Source organism: Dendrobates tinctorius, unplaced genomic scaffold, assembly GCF_039654945.1.
Source record: "Dendrobates tinctorius isolate UK_male_01 unplaced genomic scaffold, ASM3965494v1 ptg000177l, whole genome shotgun sequence".
NCBI classification, from domain to species: domain Eukaryota; kingdom Metazoa; phylum Chordata; class Amphibia; order Anura; family Dendrobatidae; genus Dendrobates; species Dendrobates tinctorius.
In genome coordinates, this window is record NW_027361844.1 from 3496441 (window position 1) to 3511778 (window position 15338).

Consider the following 15338-nt stretch of genomic DNA (forward strand, 5'->3'; position numbering starts at 1 on the left):
TCGACCCGACTTTTGGAAAAGTCGGGTTTCATGAAACGAAACTCGACCCTAAAAAACCAAAAGTCGCTCAACTCTAGTGACAAGACTTGAAAACTGCTGTTCACAGAAGTCTCCATCCATCTCTCTGAGCTAGAGCAAGTTTGCAAAAATTTCAGCCTCTAGATGTGCAAAGCTGGTAGAGATATACCCCAAAAGACTTGCAGCAGTAATTTCAGAGAAAGGTGGTCCTACAAGGCATTGACTCATGGGGCTGAAAACAAATGCACATCACAATTTGCTGCTTTGTGTTGGTATATCACATAAAATCTCAATAAAATACATTCACGTTTGAGTGTAACGTGAACAAATGTGGGAACGTTCACAGGGTATGAATACTTCTTTAAAGCACTAGATCTGTCCCAGCCCTTACGTTGCTAGCTTTTTTTCTTACTTGCTCTGTTTCTCCAGCACTAATACTACTGTAGCACTTGAAGTACTTTATTTTCAGTATAAATACTATCTCATAATGTTTTACGGTGTGATACTAGTGTGAACTGGACCGTTAAGATTGTATATGAATAATATGATTGATGTTAAATCTTGTACCAGACCAGAATGGCAGCTCCACTTGGACCCCGAGATACTGGAAGGTTCATCACTGAGAAGAGCATGGATGTGTCTGTGGACATGGCGGGTGTACACTCCCTTGCCGAGAAGCTCTTTGGGAAGATTGATCGCAAGGAGATCACACTGAAGGGATGGAAATTTCTTCATGAACTGAATCCACAGGGCTCCGGGGAAGATGCTGTCAATTGGGTGTTTTTTGCTGATACCTTGAACTTTTCCTTCTGGTCAGAAAATCAAGATAAGAAGTACTTGGTCAAGTACAAAGGAAAGGAGTACAGTGGCTACTGGTCATTCTGTGCTGCCATAAACCGTGCCTTGGATGAAGGTCAGTAAGTTGCCTGTGATACCTATACAGGTTATTTTCTTTTTTTCCTATTTTAAAGTTGGAGTAACATTTATGGAATAAGAAACACCACCACTACTGATGCGCTGCCCAGCCTTGTCTCCTTCCCAGCTCCACCCATTTTGGCATGAAAATGCTAAAAGTCACAACATTTTTGCGCAACTGAGCACTGCACAAAAATTGTTCAACTTTTCAGAGTGTTTTACATCAGTTTTCTGGCATAAATACTGATAAATCAGAGCTTCTACATTTAATACATTGATAAAAAAGTAATTCTAATCCTTTAGAAAAACATTCTAAAATTCAGGAGAGGCCAAATCAGGAGAATATGGGTGATGGTCAACAACTTAAAAGCTGATGTCATTGAGTTTTTGCATGGCAATATGAGACTGGTGGGCTGCGCATTGTCCGACAAAAGCAAGACACTTTTGCAAAGTTTTTTCAGAAGTTCTAATCTTCACCTTATAAAGTTATTTTTTCTTAATCACAATTTCAAATTGACAATCTTTTCTGTTAAAATTTAGCACTTAAGGCTGTGTGCCCACGTTGCGTTTTTTAAGCATTTCCGCAGCGTTTGTGCCCGTTCAGATGCTGCAGAAACACTTAAAAGAAGCTTCACATTAAATTGCATGCGTTTTTTGACTTTTTGTGCCAATGCATGCGTTTTTAAACGCTCAGGAATCGCTTAGCGGCTAAAAATGCAGCATGCTCATTAATTTCCGCATTGCTGAGCGCTTTTAGCTTTTTCCAATGTTCCCAAAAAAGCGCGTAAAAAACAAGTAAAAAACGCACGTCTTTTGGGCTAAAAACTTGCAAGAAACGCGCGGAAATAAAATGCGTGTTTTCTGGGAAGGGGATCAGTTTCCTGAGCGTTTAAAAACGCTAACGTGGGCACATAGCCTTAATTTTTTGTCTGCTAGAAATATTCAAGGCCAAATATTTATCGATGCCTTGTAAATAGTGTTGAGCTTTCCGATACCGCAAGTATCGGGTATCGGCCGATATTTGCCGTATCGGAATTCCGATACCGAGTACCGATACTTTTTTCGTATCGGATACCGGAATCGGAAGTCCAAAATGCAATGAGCCACTTTTGTGGCTCTGATTGGCTGCCGAAATGATGTCATCATGATGCGCTGTCTGTGCGCATCATGATGCGCCGTCAGTTCGGGCCTTCGGGGGGGCTGTGCCGACTGTCCGGGGGTCTGTACCGGCCTGCCGGTGGTCTGTGCAGGCTCCGGTGGTCTGTGCCGGCCTGCCGGTGGTCTGTGCAGGCTCCGGGGGTCTGTGCAGGCATCGTCCGATGGGACTACAAGTCCCATCGGGCGATGCCTGCTACCATGACAGTGATTGACACATTAGCCAATGATGGGACAGTAGTAGTCCCATCATCCGGCTAATGTGTTGAATGTAAAAAAAAAAAGAAAAAAATTACATGCTACATACATGCTACATACATACAACATGCATACTACATGTAACATACATACTACATACATGCTACATACATACTACATACATAATACATATATACTACATGCATGCAACATACATACAACATATATACTACATGCATGCAACATGCATACTACATATATACTATATATACTACATGTAACATACATACTACATATATACTACATGCTACATACATGCAACATACACACTACATGCTACATACATGCAACATACTACATGCATACTACATACATGCTACATACATACATACACTACATGCATGCAACATACATACTACATATATACCACATGCATGCAACATGCATACTACATATATACTGCATATATACTACATGCATGCAACATACATATATACTACATACAATACATACATATAGATATACAGTACATATAACATAGAGTACATACTCACCATCACTTGTCACTTTGATCCCCGAAGCCATTGTCGCCTGAGGAATAAATATCAAAATAAAAAAACACCAATATACTTACCCCGATCCGCAGAAGTCCACGAGGGTCCCACGTCCATCTTGCATGGAGAACAGCAGCATCAGCTGATGCTACCGTTCTCTACCAGCTCCAGGAATACAATGACGGAAGGTAGGTATCCTTCCGCACTGTATTCCTCCACCACTGTAAAAAAAAAGTCCCTAGTCTCACTTTATGCCATTGCTGTGTGGGAATTTCCCATGCAGCAATGGCATAAAGTGAGACTAGGGACTTTTTCTTTTTAAAGTGGTGGAGGAATACAGTGCGGAAGGATACCTACCTTCCGTCATTGTATTCCTGGAGCTGGTAGAGAACGGTAGCATCAGCTGATGCTGCTGTTCTCCACGCAAGATGGACGTGGGACCCTCGTGGACTTCTGCGGATCGGGGTAAGTATATTGGTGTTTTTTTATTTTGATATTTATTCCTCAGGCAACAATGGCTTCGGGGATCAAAGTGACAAGTGACGGTGAGTATGTACTCTATGTTATATGTACTGTATGTCTATATGTATGTATTGTATGTAGTATATATGTATGTTGCATGCATGTAGTATATATGCAGTATATATGTAGTATGCATGTTGCATGCATGTGGTATATATGTAGTATGTATGTTGCATGCATGTAGTATATATGTTGTATGTATGTTGCATGCATGTAGTATATATGTATTATGTATGTAGTATGTATGTAGTATGTAGCATGTATGTAGTATGTATGTTACATGTAGTATATATGTAGTATGCATGTTGTATGTATGTAGCATGTATGTAGCATGTATGTAGCATGTAAAAAATTTTTTTTTATTTTTTTTTTTACATTCAACACATTAGCCGGATGATGGGACTACTACTGTCCCATCATTGGCTAATGTGTCAATCACTGTCATGGTAGCAGGCATCACCCGATGGGACTTGTAGTCCCATCGGACGATGCCTGCACAGACTACCGGAGCCTGCACAGACCCCCCGGCAGGCCGGCACAGCCCCCCGGCAGGCCGGCACAGACCACCGGAGCCTGCACAGACCCCCCAGCAGGCCGGCACAGCCCCCCGGCAGGCCGGCACAGACCACTGGAGCCTGCACAGACCCCCCGGCAGGCCGGCACAGCCCCCCGGCAGGCCGGCACAGACCCCCGGCAGGCCGGAACAGCCCCCCGGCAGGCCGGCACAGACCACCGGAGCCTTCACAGACCCCCCGGCAGGCCGGCACAGCCCCCGAAAGGCCCGTACAGACCCCAGAGAGGCTGTACAAGGCAAAAATAGGGTTTTTCTTATTCCGATACCGGAAGTCCCATAGACTTGAATGGGACTTCCGGTATCGGAATCGGCGATACCCGATATTTTTTTTAGATCGGCCGATACCATCCGATCCGATACTTTTAAGTATCGGACGGTATCGCTCAACACTACTCGTAAAACATCATGAAGATGTCCATTAAATATAACTTTGTGCATTTCTAGGAATTCCCATCACTGCGGCATCATATTATTCCACTGTAACCCTGGACCAGCTAAATCATGTTTTCCGCTCTGACACGGAAATTCCCATCACCTTGATCGAAACCCGTCTTGAGATCCTTCATCAGACTGGAAAGGTACTGATGGAAAAATTTGGAGGGTCTTTTCTGAACTGTGTTAAGAAGAGTGAAAAAAGTGCAGTGAAACTCTTGCAGCTTGTGGTGGAGAATTTTCCTTCATACCGGGATGAGGCAGTCTACCAGGTTAGCATACGGGCAATTTAACAAATAATTCTATACATGTACAGTATATGTGACCCTATGAGTAATATTAATTGTCAATATCACTGAATTATAAATAATCCAAGGTCATCAAAAATCCAGTAGCACCAAAAAAGAACTATTAAAACTTACAATTTTACATAAAACTGTGACAATGACAAACAGGTAAATAAATAAAGTGTCTGTGCTTTCCAAATATCAATATACAAATATATAACCAGGGAAATACTTCTCCCATACAGACTAAAGTCCCAGTGCCTTGTATATGGTAGTAAAAATCGGGGTTTACTTATTCCATAGGTAATGCCTCTGCCTCATGTGTCCCCAAAGGTGGTTCATCAGGAGCCCCGATAAATAGATGTTCACACTAGATAATCTAGTGCTTCTGTCTCAACGCATTTCCCCAAAGGTGGTTCATCAGGAGGCCCGATAAATAGATGCTCATACTAGATAATCTAGAACTTCTGTCTCAACACCTTTCCCCAAAGGTGGTTCATCAGGAGGCTCGATAAATAGATGTTCACACTAGATGATGTAGTGCCTCTGTCTCACTAGATCAGGGGTCCCCAACCTGTAAGTCGAGAGCCACGTGTGGCTCGCGGTCCCAGGAATTGTGGCTCTCAACTGTCTGCTAGCTTGGTGCATTAGCTCCTGGTCTAGCTAACAGGTATGAAGAGAATGTGGTGGGGGGCCGGGATTGGGGGGTGGACCACTGCTTACCCTGTCCGGATGACACAGACACCAGGCGATGCAAGGACGAGGCGGAGACAGATTTCAATAGTAACAGTTCTGGATTTATTTGTCGTCCTCCTGACGACCACAACCACACACCGCAGCCTCTTTACAGTTCTCTGTCTCCAGGCCCGGGTACCTGCACTTTTGCTCCAGTCAAAGTAACGCACCTCACGGATCTTTCGCTGGGGCTGTCCTAGACCAATCTACCGCCAGCGCTTCACCTGCCCGAGGTCGTCGTCCAATCGGTACCCCCTGGGGCCACGTCTGTCCTGCGGTCCGTCGGGTCAGGGCCACCCCTCTGACTGTCTCTTTGCTGCCTGTCCCCTGGTCGAGCTCTTCACCGTCTTCTACCGAGCTCCTCCCTGGACTAGCCTGCCTGGAACCCCACCGAGTCCTATTTATCCCCTCTCTCACCGGGAATTCCCCTCCTGGGTTCCTATCTCCCCGCCCCCATGACTAAGCGTTTCTCAAGCCATATGCTGATGTTAAGTCCTAAGCTACTCCCCTTTGCCATCTTGTGGTCATTTCTAGGTACTGCACTCTCCTATCCACCTTTCCCAGCTGTCACCCTACCATCCTGTCAATCTCCGTCTCTAGTGCACAAACCGTCCCCTCCTACTACCAGTCACGTCTGTCCGTCAAGTCACCTTCCCCACAAGTACATCTCAAAATGGTGAATTTTGTGAGTAGCCCGGCACAGAAGAGCAGACCTGGATGTATATTTACTGGTCTTGGGGGTTTAGAGATGTTTTAGGTATGGTACGCTGGAGGATGATACTACCTGGTAGAGGAGGTTCTTGAAGCTGAATGCAACAGTGTGTTGGGAGTCCTTAATGGAAGAATACTGAATTGGGGCATTGTGGGAACCCCTGGATCTCAGTGTACTTCTTTGGAGTGATTTCTGTGGAAAAGCTTCGGTGTTCATTATACCCATAAAGGGGGCTTTGGTTGACACTACATTGAGGGGGAAAGGAGCAAGATGTTGCTCGTGACCACCTCTCAGAGTTAAATGTGGCTTGCACCCGCTCTCAGTGCTGAATGTGGCTCTCAAGGTCAAAAAGGTTGGGGACTGCTGCACTAGATGATCTAGTGTGAACTTCTATTTATCGGGACTCCTGATGAACCACTTTTGGGGGCACACGAGGCAGAGGAATTACCTATGGGATTAGTAAACCCCTATTTTTACTACCCTATACAAAGGCACAGGCACTTTAATCTCTATGGGAGAAGTATTTCCCTCTTTATATGATTGCATATTGATATTTATCATAAGAGATTAAGCACAGACACTTTATTAATTTATCTGTTTGTCATTGTCATCGTTTTATGTATCGGTTTACATGATGACTCAGAATACTCAGTTTAAGATGTTTGAGGAACATGACCCCTGAATGGTTCCCATGAGCATTCTTATAGCATTAATATGGAATAGACTATTAGGATATGTATAATGTGACATAAGCCACTTGATGTGATGGCATTTATCTTTGGCACTCAGTGGTATAGTTCTAACTAGAATGTTATAAACCACTTTTTTGATCAAATAATTAGTGGGGTGCTTATGTCTAAAAAAGTGTCTATATGCAGAATTTTGCCTCTATCAGTGTTTGATATACCGTATATGGCATGCAATATATGCTGTTATCAATTATATTTGCATGGACTGGATTGTTTATCAAACACCTGGGCCAGTGATGTTGCGGTAATTGTTCCTGTATCTGAGAACAGGGACTAATAGGGTCTCTCCGGGACAGCCGTCGAGGAGCAGGGGCACCAATTGCTGTGTTATATAGGGTGTCAACCTCTGCTGCAATGTAGACCCAGAAATTAGGGCTATCTAGGGCCTGTCAGGGTGTATTTTTTCGGTTTGTCTTTTTTGAGTTTACATTTTTAAAAATATATCTAATTAAAATTGTAAGTTTTAATGGGTCTTTTTTGATACCACTCAATATCACTGAAGCAAAATTAACTGTTTATTTGAAAAAAAAATAATTTCTTATAAAAAATTAAATGAGACGTAAAGGGAACCAGTCAGTGGGTTTTTGCTATGTAATCTGGCAGAGGAATGATGTGGAGACAGTCCAGTGATGTACAGTTGTGGACAAAAGTATTGACACCCCTGCAATTCTGTCAGATAATACTCAGTTTCTTCCTGAAAATGATTGCAATCACAAATTCTTTGGTATTATTATCTTCATTTAATTTGTCTTAAATGAAAAAAACACAAAAGAGAATGAAGCAAAAAGCAAAACATTGATCATTTCACACAAAACTCCAAAAATGGGCCAGACAAAAGTATTGGCACCCTCAGCCTAATACTTGGTTGCACAACCTTTAGCCAAAATAACTGCGACCAACCGCTTCCGGTAACCATCAATGAGTTTCTTACAATGCTCTGCTGGAATTTTAGACCATTCTTCTTTGGCAAACTGCTCCAGGTCCCTGATATTTGAAGGGTGCCTTCTCCAAACTGCCATTTTTAGATCTCTCCACAGGTGTTCTATGGGATTCAGGTCTGGACTCATTGCTGGCCACCTTAGAAGTCTCCAGTGCTTTCTCTCAAACCATTTTCTAGTGCTTTTTGAAGTGTGTTTTGGGTCATTGTCCTGCTGGAAGACCCACAACCTCTGAGGGAGACCCAGCTTTCTCACACTGGGCCCTACATTATGCTGCAAAATTTGTTGGTAGACTTCAGACTTCATAATGCCATGCACACGGTCAAGCAGTCCAGTGCCAGAGGAAGCAAAGCAACCCCAAAACATCAGGGAACCTCCGCCATGTTTGATTGTAGGGACCGTATTTTTTTTCTTTGAATGCCTCTTTTTTTCTCCTGTAAACTCTATGCTGATGCCTTTGCCCAAAAAGCTCTACTTTTGTCTCATCTGACCAGAGAACATTCTTCCAGAACGTTTTAGGCTTTTTCAGGTAAGTTTTGGCAAACTCCAACCTGGCTTTTTTATGTCTCGGGGTAAGAAGTGGGGTCTTCCTGGGTCTCCTACCATACAGTCCCTTTTCATTCAGACGCCGACGGATAGTACGGGTTGACACTGTTGTACCCTCGGACTGCAGGGCAGCTTGAACTTGTTTGGATGTTAGTCGAGGTTCTTTATCCAACATCCGCACAATCTTGCGTTTGAAATCTCTTGTCAATTTTTCTTTTTCGTCCACATCTAGGGAGGTTAGCCACAGTGCCATGGGCTATAAACTTCTTGATGACACTGCACACGGTAGATACAGGAACATTCAGGTCTTTGGAGATGGACTTGTAGCCTTGAGATTGCTCATGCTTCCTCACAATTTGGTTTCTCAAGTCCTCAGACAGTTCTTTGGTCTTCTTTCTTTTCTCCATGCTCAATGTGGTACACACAAGGACACAGGACAGAGGTTGAGTCAACTTTAATCCATGTCAACTGGCTGCAAGTGTGATTTAGTTATTGCCAACACCTGTTAGGTGCCACAGGTAAGTTACAGGTGCTGTTAATTACACAAATTAGAGAAGCATCACATGATTTTTCGAACAGTGCCAATACTTTTGTCCACCCTCTTTTTTATGTTTGGTGTGGAATTATATCCAATTTGGCTTTAGGACTAGAGTTGAGCGAAACGGGTCGAAAAATTTCAAAAGTCGCCGACTTTTGGCAAAGTCGGGTTTCATGAAACAAAACCCGACCCTAGGATGAGGTCGGCCACCAGGTCGGCGACTTACACGCCAAAGTCGCGTTTCAAAAGTTTGTTTTGCGCTCTTTTTCAGCCAATCAGGATCCACGGACACTGTGGGCAATGTGATGACATAGGCACGGGTCACCACCATCTTTCAGAAGGGCATGCAAGTGATTGGCTTGCTTTGGTGGGCGTCACAGGGGGTATAAAAGGGCGTGCACGCCAACCGCCATCTTACTTCTGCCGATCTTAGCATAGGGAGAGGTTGCTGCTGATTCTGTAGGGAGAGCGTTAGGCAGGGAAGAAGAAAAAAAAACTGCTTCTGCTGCTAGCGATTGTGCCTGTACAACACACCAGTCACTGTGTGTGCAGTGCAAGGGGAGGCTATATTGTGGTGTATCAGTGGTGTTGGTTGTTGGGCTGCCTTCTAAGGCTTCCTGACAGCTGCATTGCTGTTTACCCACTGCTCTGCAAACTGCTTTTTTAAAAGCAATCCCAATTTTTTTTTTTGTCCTGCTGAGGTACTGAGCGTGCATTTTTTCACACCATACAGCGGTGTACGCTCCTCACACAGTACCGTGTAACGGCTGTTATCACAGCCACAGTGAAGCTATCTGTGTCACTCTGTGAGAATAAGTCGAGGACATGTTCCGTTCTTACAGACCTGCACTCTAGGGAGATTCCTACTCTGCCCAATTCTACATACACCTTGTAGTTTGTGATACACTAGCCAACTTCTGCCTGTGACATAGCGCTGTGATATTCAGTGGGCCTCACACAATCCAAAAGTGTCCAGTGTCCACAAGTGTCTGCAGAAATTCAAAATCTCCCTTATCCTCTAGTCAGTTTGGTCACAGCTGTGCCATCGAGCCTGTGACATAGCGCTCAGATATTCAGTGGGCCTCACACAATCCAAAAGTGTCCAGTGTTTGCAGAAATTCAAAATCTCACTTATCCTCTAGTCACAGCTGTGCCATCGAGCCTGTGACATAGCGCTCAGATATTCAGTGGGCCTCACACAATCCAAAAGTGTCCAGTGTCCACAAGTGTATGCAGAAATTCAAAATCTCCCTTATCCTCTAGTCACTTTGGTCACAGCTGTGCCATTGAGCCTGTGACATAGCGCTCATATATTCAGTGGGCCTCACACAATCCAAAAGTGTCCAGTGTCTGCAGAAATTCAAAATCTCACTTATCCTCTAGTCACTTTGGTCACAGCTGTGCCATCGAGCCTGTGACATAGCGGTCAGATATTCAGTGGGCCTCACACAATCCAAAAGTGTCCAGTGTCTGCAGAAATTCAATCTCTCACTTATCCTCTAGTCACTTTGGTCACAGCTGTGCCATCGAGACTGTGACATAGCGCTCAGATATTCAGTGGGCCTCACATAATCCAAAAGTGTCCAGTGTCCACAAGTGTCTGCAGAAATTCAAAATCTCCCTTATCCTCTAGTCACTTTGGTCACAGCTGTGCCATCGAGCCTGTGACATAGCGCTCAGATATTCAGTGGGCCTCACACAATCCAAAAGTGTCCAGTGTCTGCAGAAATTCAAAATCTCCCTTATCCGCTAGTCACTTTGGTCACAGCTGTGCCATCGAGCCTGTGACATAGCGCTCAGATATTCAGTGGGCCTCACACAATCCAAAAGTGTCCAGTGTCCACAAGTGTCTGCAGAAATTCAAAATCTCCCTTATCCGCTAGTCACTTTGGTCACAGCTGTGCCATCGAGCCTGTGACATAGCGCTCAGATATTCAGTGGGCCTCACACAATCCAAAAGTGTCCAGTGTCTGCAGAAATTCAAAATCTCCCTTATCCGCTAGTCACTTTGGTCACAGCTGTGCCATCGAGCCTGTGACATAGCGCTCAGATATTCAGTGGGCCTCACACAATCCAAAAGTGTCCAGTGTCCACAAGTGTCTGCAGAAATTCAAAATCTCCCCTGTCCTATAGACACCTTGTACCTTGTTTTACATTACTATATAGTTTGTTGGATTTTGTCTACATTTCTACCAAAAATGAGGAAGGCTGGTGGAAGAGGCCGTGGAATTGGGCGGGGGTTGGCAGCTGGTAATGATGGTGTTGGTGGTGGATCTGATGGTAGTGGCAAGAGCAAAATAGGACCGAATGCAGGAGGTGTTGAGCCTGCGTCATCGTCTGGCTCCATAAGGCTTCGAAGGCTTAGTTTTCTTGGAGTTGGCAAACCGCTTTTAAAGCCAGAGCATCAGGAAAAAGTTTTGTCTTACATTGCTGACTCAGCCTCCAGCTCTATCGCCTCCTCTTCTTCAGTTGTAAAAAGTAAAAGCACTGACTCTTCATTGGAGGCTCATGTTCATGAACCACACCTTTCCTTGTGTCCTTCACCCCAACCAAGATTGAAGGATGACGCAGGCCATACTACTGATTACTCCATGGAGCTGTTTTCACATACCATGCCTGGGTTATCAAGTCAAATGGTGAATTACCCAGGCCAAGATGAATCTGACATGGAGTGCACTGATGCACAGCCGCTGATGGATGATTCTGCTGGTACATTCACTCAGAGCACTACATTGTCCTCGCAGTGTACAGGGCCAGATTCTGACCCTAATGAGACTCAGGTGCCCCTTCCCGCATACTATACCACCATACACGGTGACACAGAGGAAGGTGCACATGACATTGAAGAGGAGGTGATGGATGACCCAGTTTTTGACCCAGAGTGGCATCCATTGGGGGAAGAGGGTGCTGCTTACAATAGCTCAGATGAGGAGGAGGAGCATCCACAGCAGACATCGACATCGCAACAGCTGTTATCTGGCAGGCCCGGAGCACTCCAAAGACAGGTTCCAAAAATCAAAAGAGTTGCTGGACAGCTTGTCCAGAGGGTCAAAAGATCACAGCGTGCTAGGCCGCAAAATGTCTGCCAAAGTAGGAAGAGTGCAGTGTGGCACTTTTTTGAACAAAAATCCTCATGATCAGGCCAAGGTTATCTGTAAGAAGTGCGCAAAGACCTTTAGCCGAGGGAAAAATCTGAAAAATTTGAATACCAGTTGCATGCTTAGACATTTAAACACCATGCACTTGCAAGCGTGGACACAACACCAAACCTCAAGTGCCACATGTGCAACTGATCACAACGAAGGTAGTCAGCAACGCTACATTGTTTCCCCCACTGTAAGCCCACCGGTTAGCACAGCAGCAAATGTTGAGGTGTCGTTGCAAGGCCACAGCAGTCAGGGAATCCCACTGTTATATCAACGAAAGACTGATTCTAGGCCATCAGAAAGAACACCAACTCCATCACCATCATCAACCCTCTCTCAGTCTGCCCTGTCCACCGCTACTTCCACCATATGCAGCTCTCAAGTCCAGCTCACCCTCCCAGACACTATGAGTAGGTCAAGAAAGTACTCAGTCTCTCATCCGCGTACACTGGGTTTGAACGCCCACATTGCCAAAATAATCTCGTTTGAGATGATGCCCTTTCGGTTAGTGGAAAGCGCAGCTTTCCGCGAACTCATGGCCTATGCAGTACCACGCTATGACCTACCCAGTCGCCACTTCTTCTCTCGCAAAGCCATCCCAGCCCTCCACCATCATGTGAAAGACTGCATTTTCCATGCACTCAAGCAGTCAGTGAGCGGAAAGGTGCACCTCACAACTGATGCATGGTCCAGTCGGCATGGCCAGGGCCGTTACGTGTCCATCACTGCGCACTGGGTTAATGTGGTGGATGCAGGGTCCACAGGGGACAGCGGTGGTGGGACAGTGCTGCCTAGCCCACGGTATAGGAAACAGTTGGCTGTAGGCGTTCGACCCTCCTCCTCCTCCAGAAGCGAAAGCTCGTCCACAGAGCGCAGTCGTACGAGCACTCCATCTGCAGCTGCCACTGTTGCACACGAGGTGTCCCCCTATCGAGCAGCTAGTGGAAAGCGTCAGCAGGCTGTGTTGCAGATGATGTGTTTGGGCGACAGACACACCGCCGAGGTGCTGGCCGAGTACTTGAAGCGACAAACTGAGTCATGGCTGGGCAGTGTACATCTTGAGGCAGGCAAGGTAGTTAGTGATAACGGCCGTAATTTTGTGGCAGCCATAGCCCTTTCAAAACTCAGCCACATACCTTGCTTGGCTCACACCTTGAACCTGGTGGTGCAGTGCTTCCTCAAAAATTATCCGGAGTTAACAGCCCTGCTCCAGAAGGTGCGAAGACTGTGCGCGCACATCCGCCGGTCGCCTGTACACTCCGTTCGTATGCAGAAGCTGCAGCGATTGCTCCACCTTCCCAACCACCGCCTCATTATCGACATTGCAACAAGGTGGAACTCCACCCTGCACATGGTGGAGCGGCTGTGCGAGCAGAGGTAGGCCATAATGCATTTGTGGGAGGATACACGGCCAGGCACTTTGAGAGCAGACATGGAGTTGACAGGTGTGCAGTGGTCGAAGCTGAAAGACCTCTGTAAAGTCCTTCAGTGTTTTGAGGAATGCACACGGCTGGTAAGCGCAGACGACGCCATCCTAAGCATGAGCATCCCACTTATGCGTCTGCTCATGCAAACTTTGACGCACCTTAAGGAGCAGGCGTCTGCAGCCAATGTTGATGAGGAGGAAGAGGAGGAGGGAATCCTTGATGACATTCAGCCATTGTCTGCTCAGGGACCTCTCCTGGACGAGGTGGAGGAAGAAGAGGAGGAGGAGGAGGAGGATGATGGGGATGATTACTTAGGGGAGGAGGATGCATCTCGTGGGGCAAGTGAAAATGTTGGCGTGGCAAGGTCTGGTACAGGGTTTGTGCGTGACTGGAGGGATGTGGATTTGCCAGAAAGTGCTCCTCCAACCAGCACTCGAAGTGCATCATTGACACCGGGAACATTGGCCCACATGTCAGATTATGCCTTGCTGATCCTAAAAAGGGACCCCCGCATTGCCAAAATGATGAATGATGACGACTACTGGTTGGCCAGCATCCTGGATCCACGCTATAAAGGCAAATTACAAAACATCATGCCACAGGAGAACCTTGACCTAATATTGGCTAATAAACAAGCAACTCTGGTAAATCGGTTGCTTGAGGCATTCCCAGCACACAGCAGTGGTGATGGTTCTCACACGAGCCGTACGGGCCGGGGGCAGCTTGCCAGAGGTGTTTGTGGTGCACACAGCAGAAGTGGCGTTGGAGACAGGGGTTTCATGACAATGTTGTGGACTGATTTTTCAAGTACCGCTCACACAACTGGTAATACTGCATCGATGGAAAGTGACAGGAGACAGCAGTTGTCAACTATGGTTACAAACTACTTTTCCTCCCATATCGATGTTCTCCCACACAGGTCATTCCCCTTTGACTATTGGGCCGCTAAACTGGACACCTGGCCTGAATTGGCACAATATGCCTTACAGGAGCTCGCTTGCCCAGCTGCAAGTGTGCTATCGGAAAGAGTCTTCAGTGCAGCTGGATCAATCCTGACAGAAAAAAGGACCCGTCTGTCAACCCAAAATGTGGATGATCTAACCTTCATTAAAATGAACCACGCATGGGTTTCCAAGGATTTTGTCCCACCTTCCCCTGACACATAGGGTGACAGAAAAATGGCTTGCTTTGGTCCACCTCTTCCTGGGACTTGACCTATTTCACCTTTTGCATCAGCTGAATGTCCAACATCAACATATGCCTCTTTCTAAAACTCCCTAACTGTGCTGCCTCCCCCCCCCATGGCCGGGGTCACCACCTAGCGCACGACACCGCGCGAGTGCCGTTGCCCTGGACAGGTGCGTAGGCCGACTCTTGGGCGCGGGCACTGGCACAGGGTCCCTCATAGTGCAATCAAGTGTCTCTGACGGTGGTGGTGCACACCCGCCGTCAGACACACCGCTGTACTATGAGGGGCCCAGTGCCAGTACCGACGCCCACGAGTGGGCCCCCCTTGCTTAGGCAGGGCCCCAGCATTTGCAATCTTTACCTCTCCCTGCTCCTCCGCTGTGTAGTCTGGGCCGTTAAATCCATACTGTGCCTGACACCGTCTGAGCCTGCCTCCTGATGTATAGACATATATTTTGAATGTGTACGCTATCCATACATGTTATCTGGGGATACGGTACCCTTTCTAACCTTTGTGCAATCATGTGCAATCCATACTGGGCCTAACACCGTCTGAGCCTGCCTCCTGATGTATAGACATATATTTTGAATGTGTACGCTATCCATACATGTTATCCGGGGATACGGTACCCTTTCTAACCTTTGTGCAATCACGTGCAATCCATACTGGGCCTAACACCGTCTGAGCCTGCCTCCTGATGTAT

At 46.2% G+C, this 15338-nt stretch overlaps 1 protein-coding gene across 2 annotated transcripts in view; it reads left to right on the forward strand.

Annotated features, from left to right (window-relative positions):
- LOC141054231 (queuosine 5'-phosphate N-glycosylase/hydrolase-like) overlaps positions 1 to 15338 on the forward strand; it is a 68072-nt gene that overhangs the window by 17308 nt on the left and 35426 nt on the right. For both annotated transcript variants that reach the window (XM_073551468.1, XM_073551469.1), the window contains 2 exons: positions 589 to 931; positions 4381 to 4640. In XM_073551468.1, coding sequence (XP_073407569.1) covers positions 595 to 931; positions 4381 to 4640 — 597 coding nt within the window. In that variant the 5' untranslated portion in view covers positions 589 to 594. The remainder of the gene's footprint in view (positions 1 to 588; positions 932 to 4380; positions 4641 to 15338) is intronic.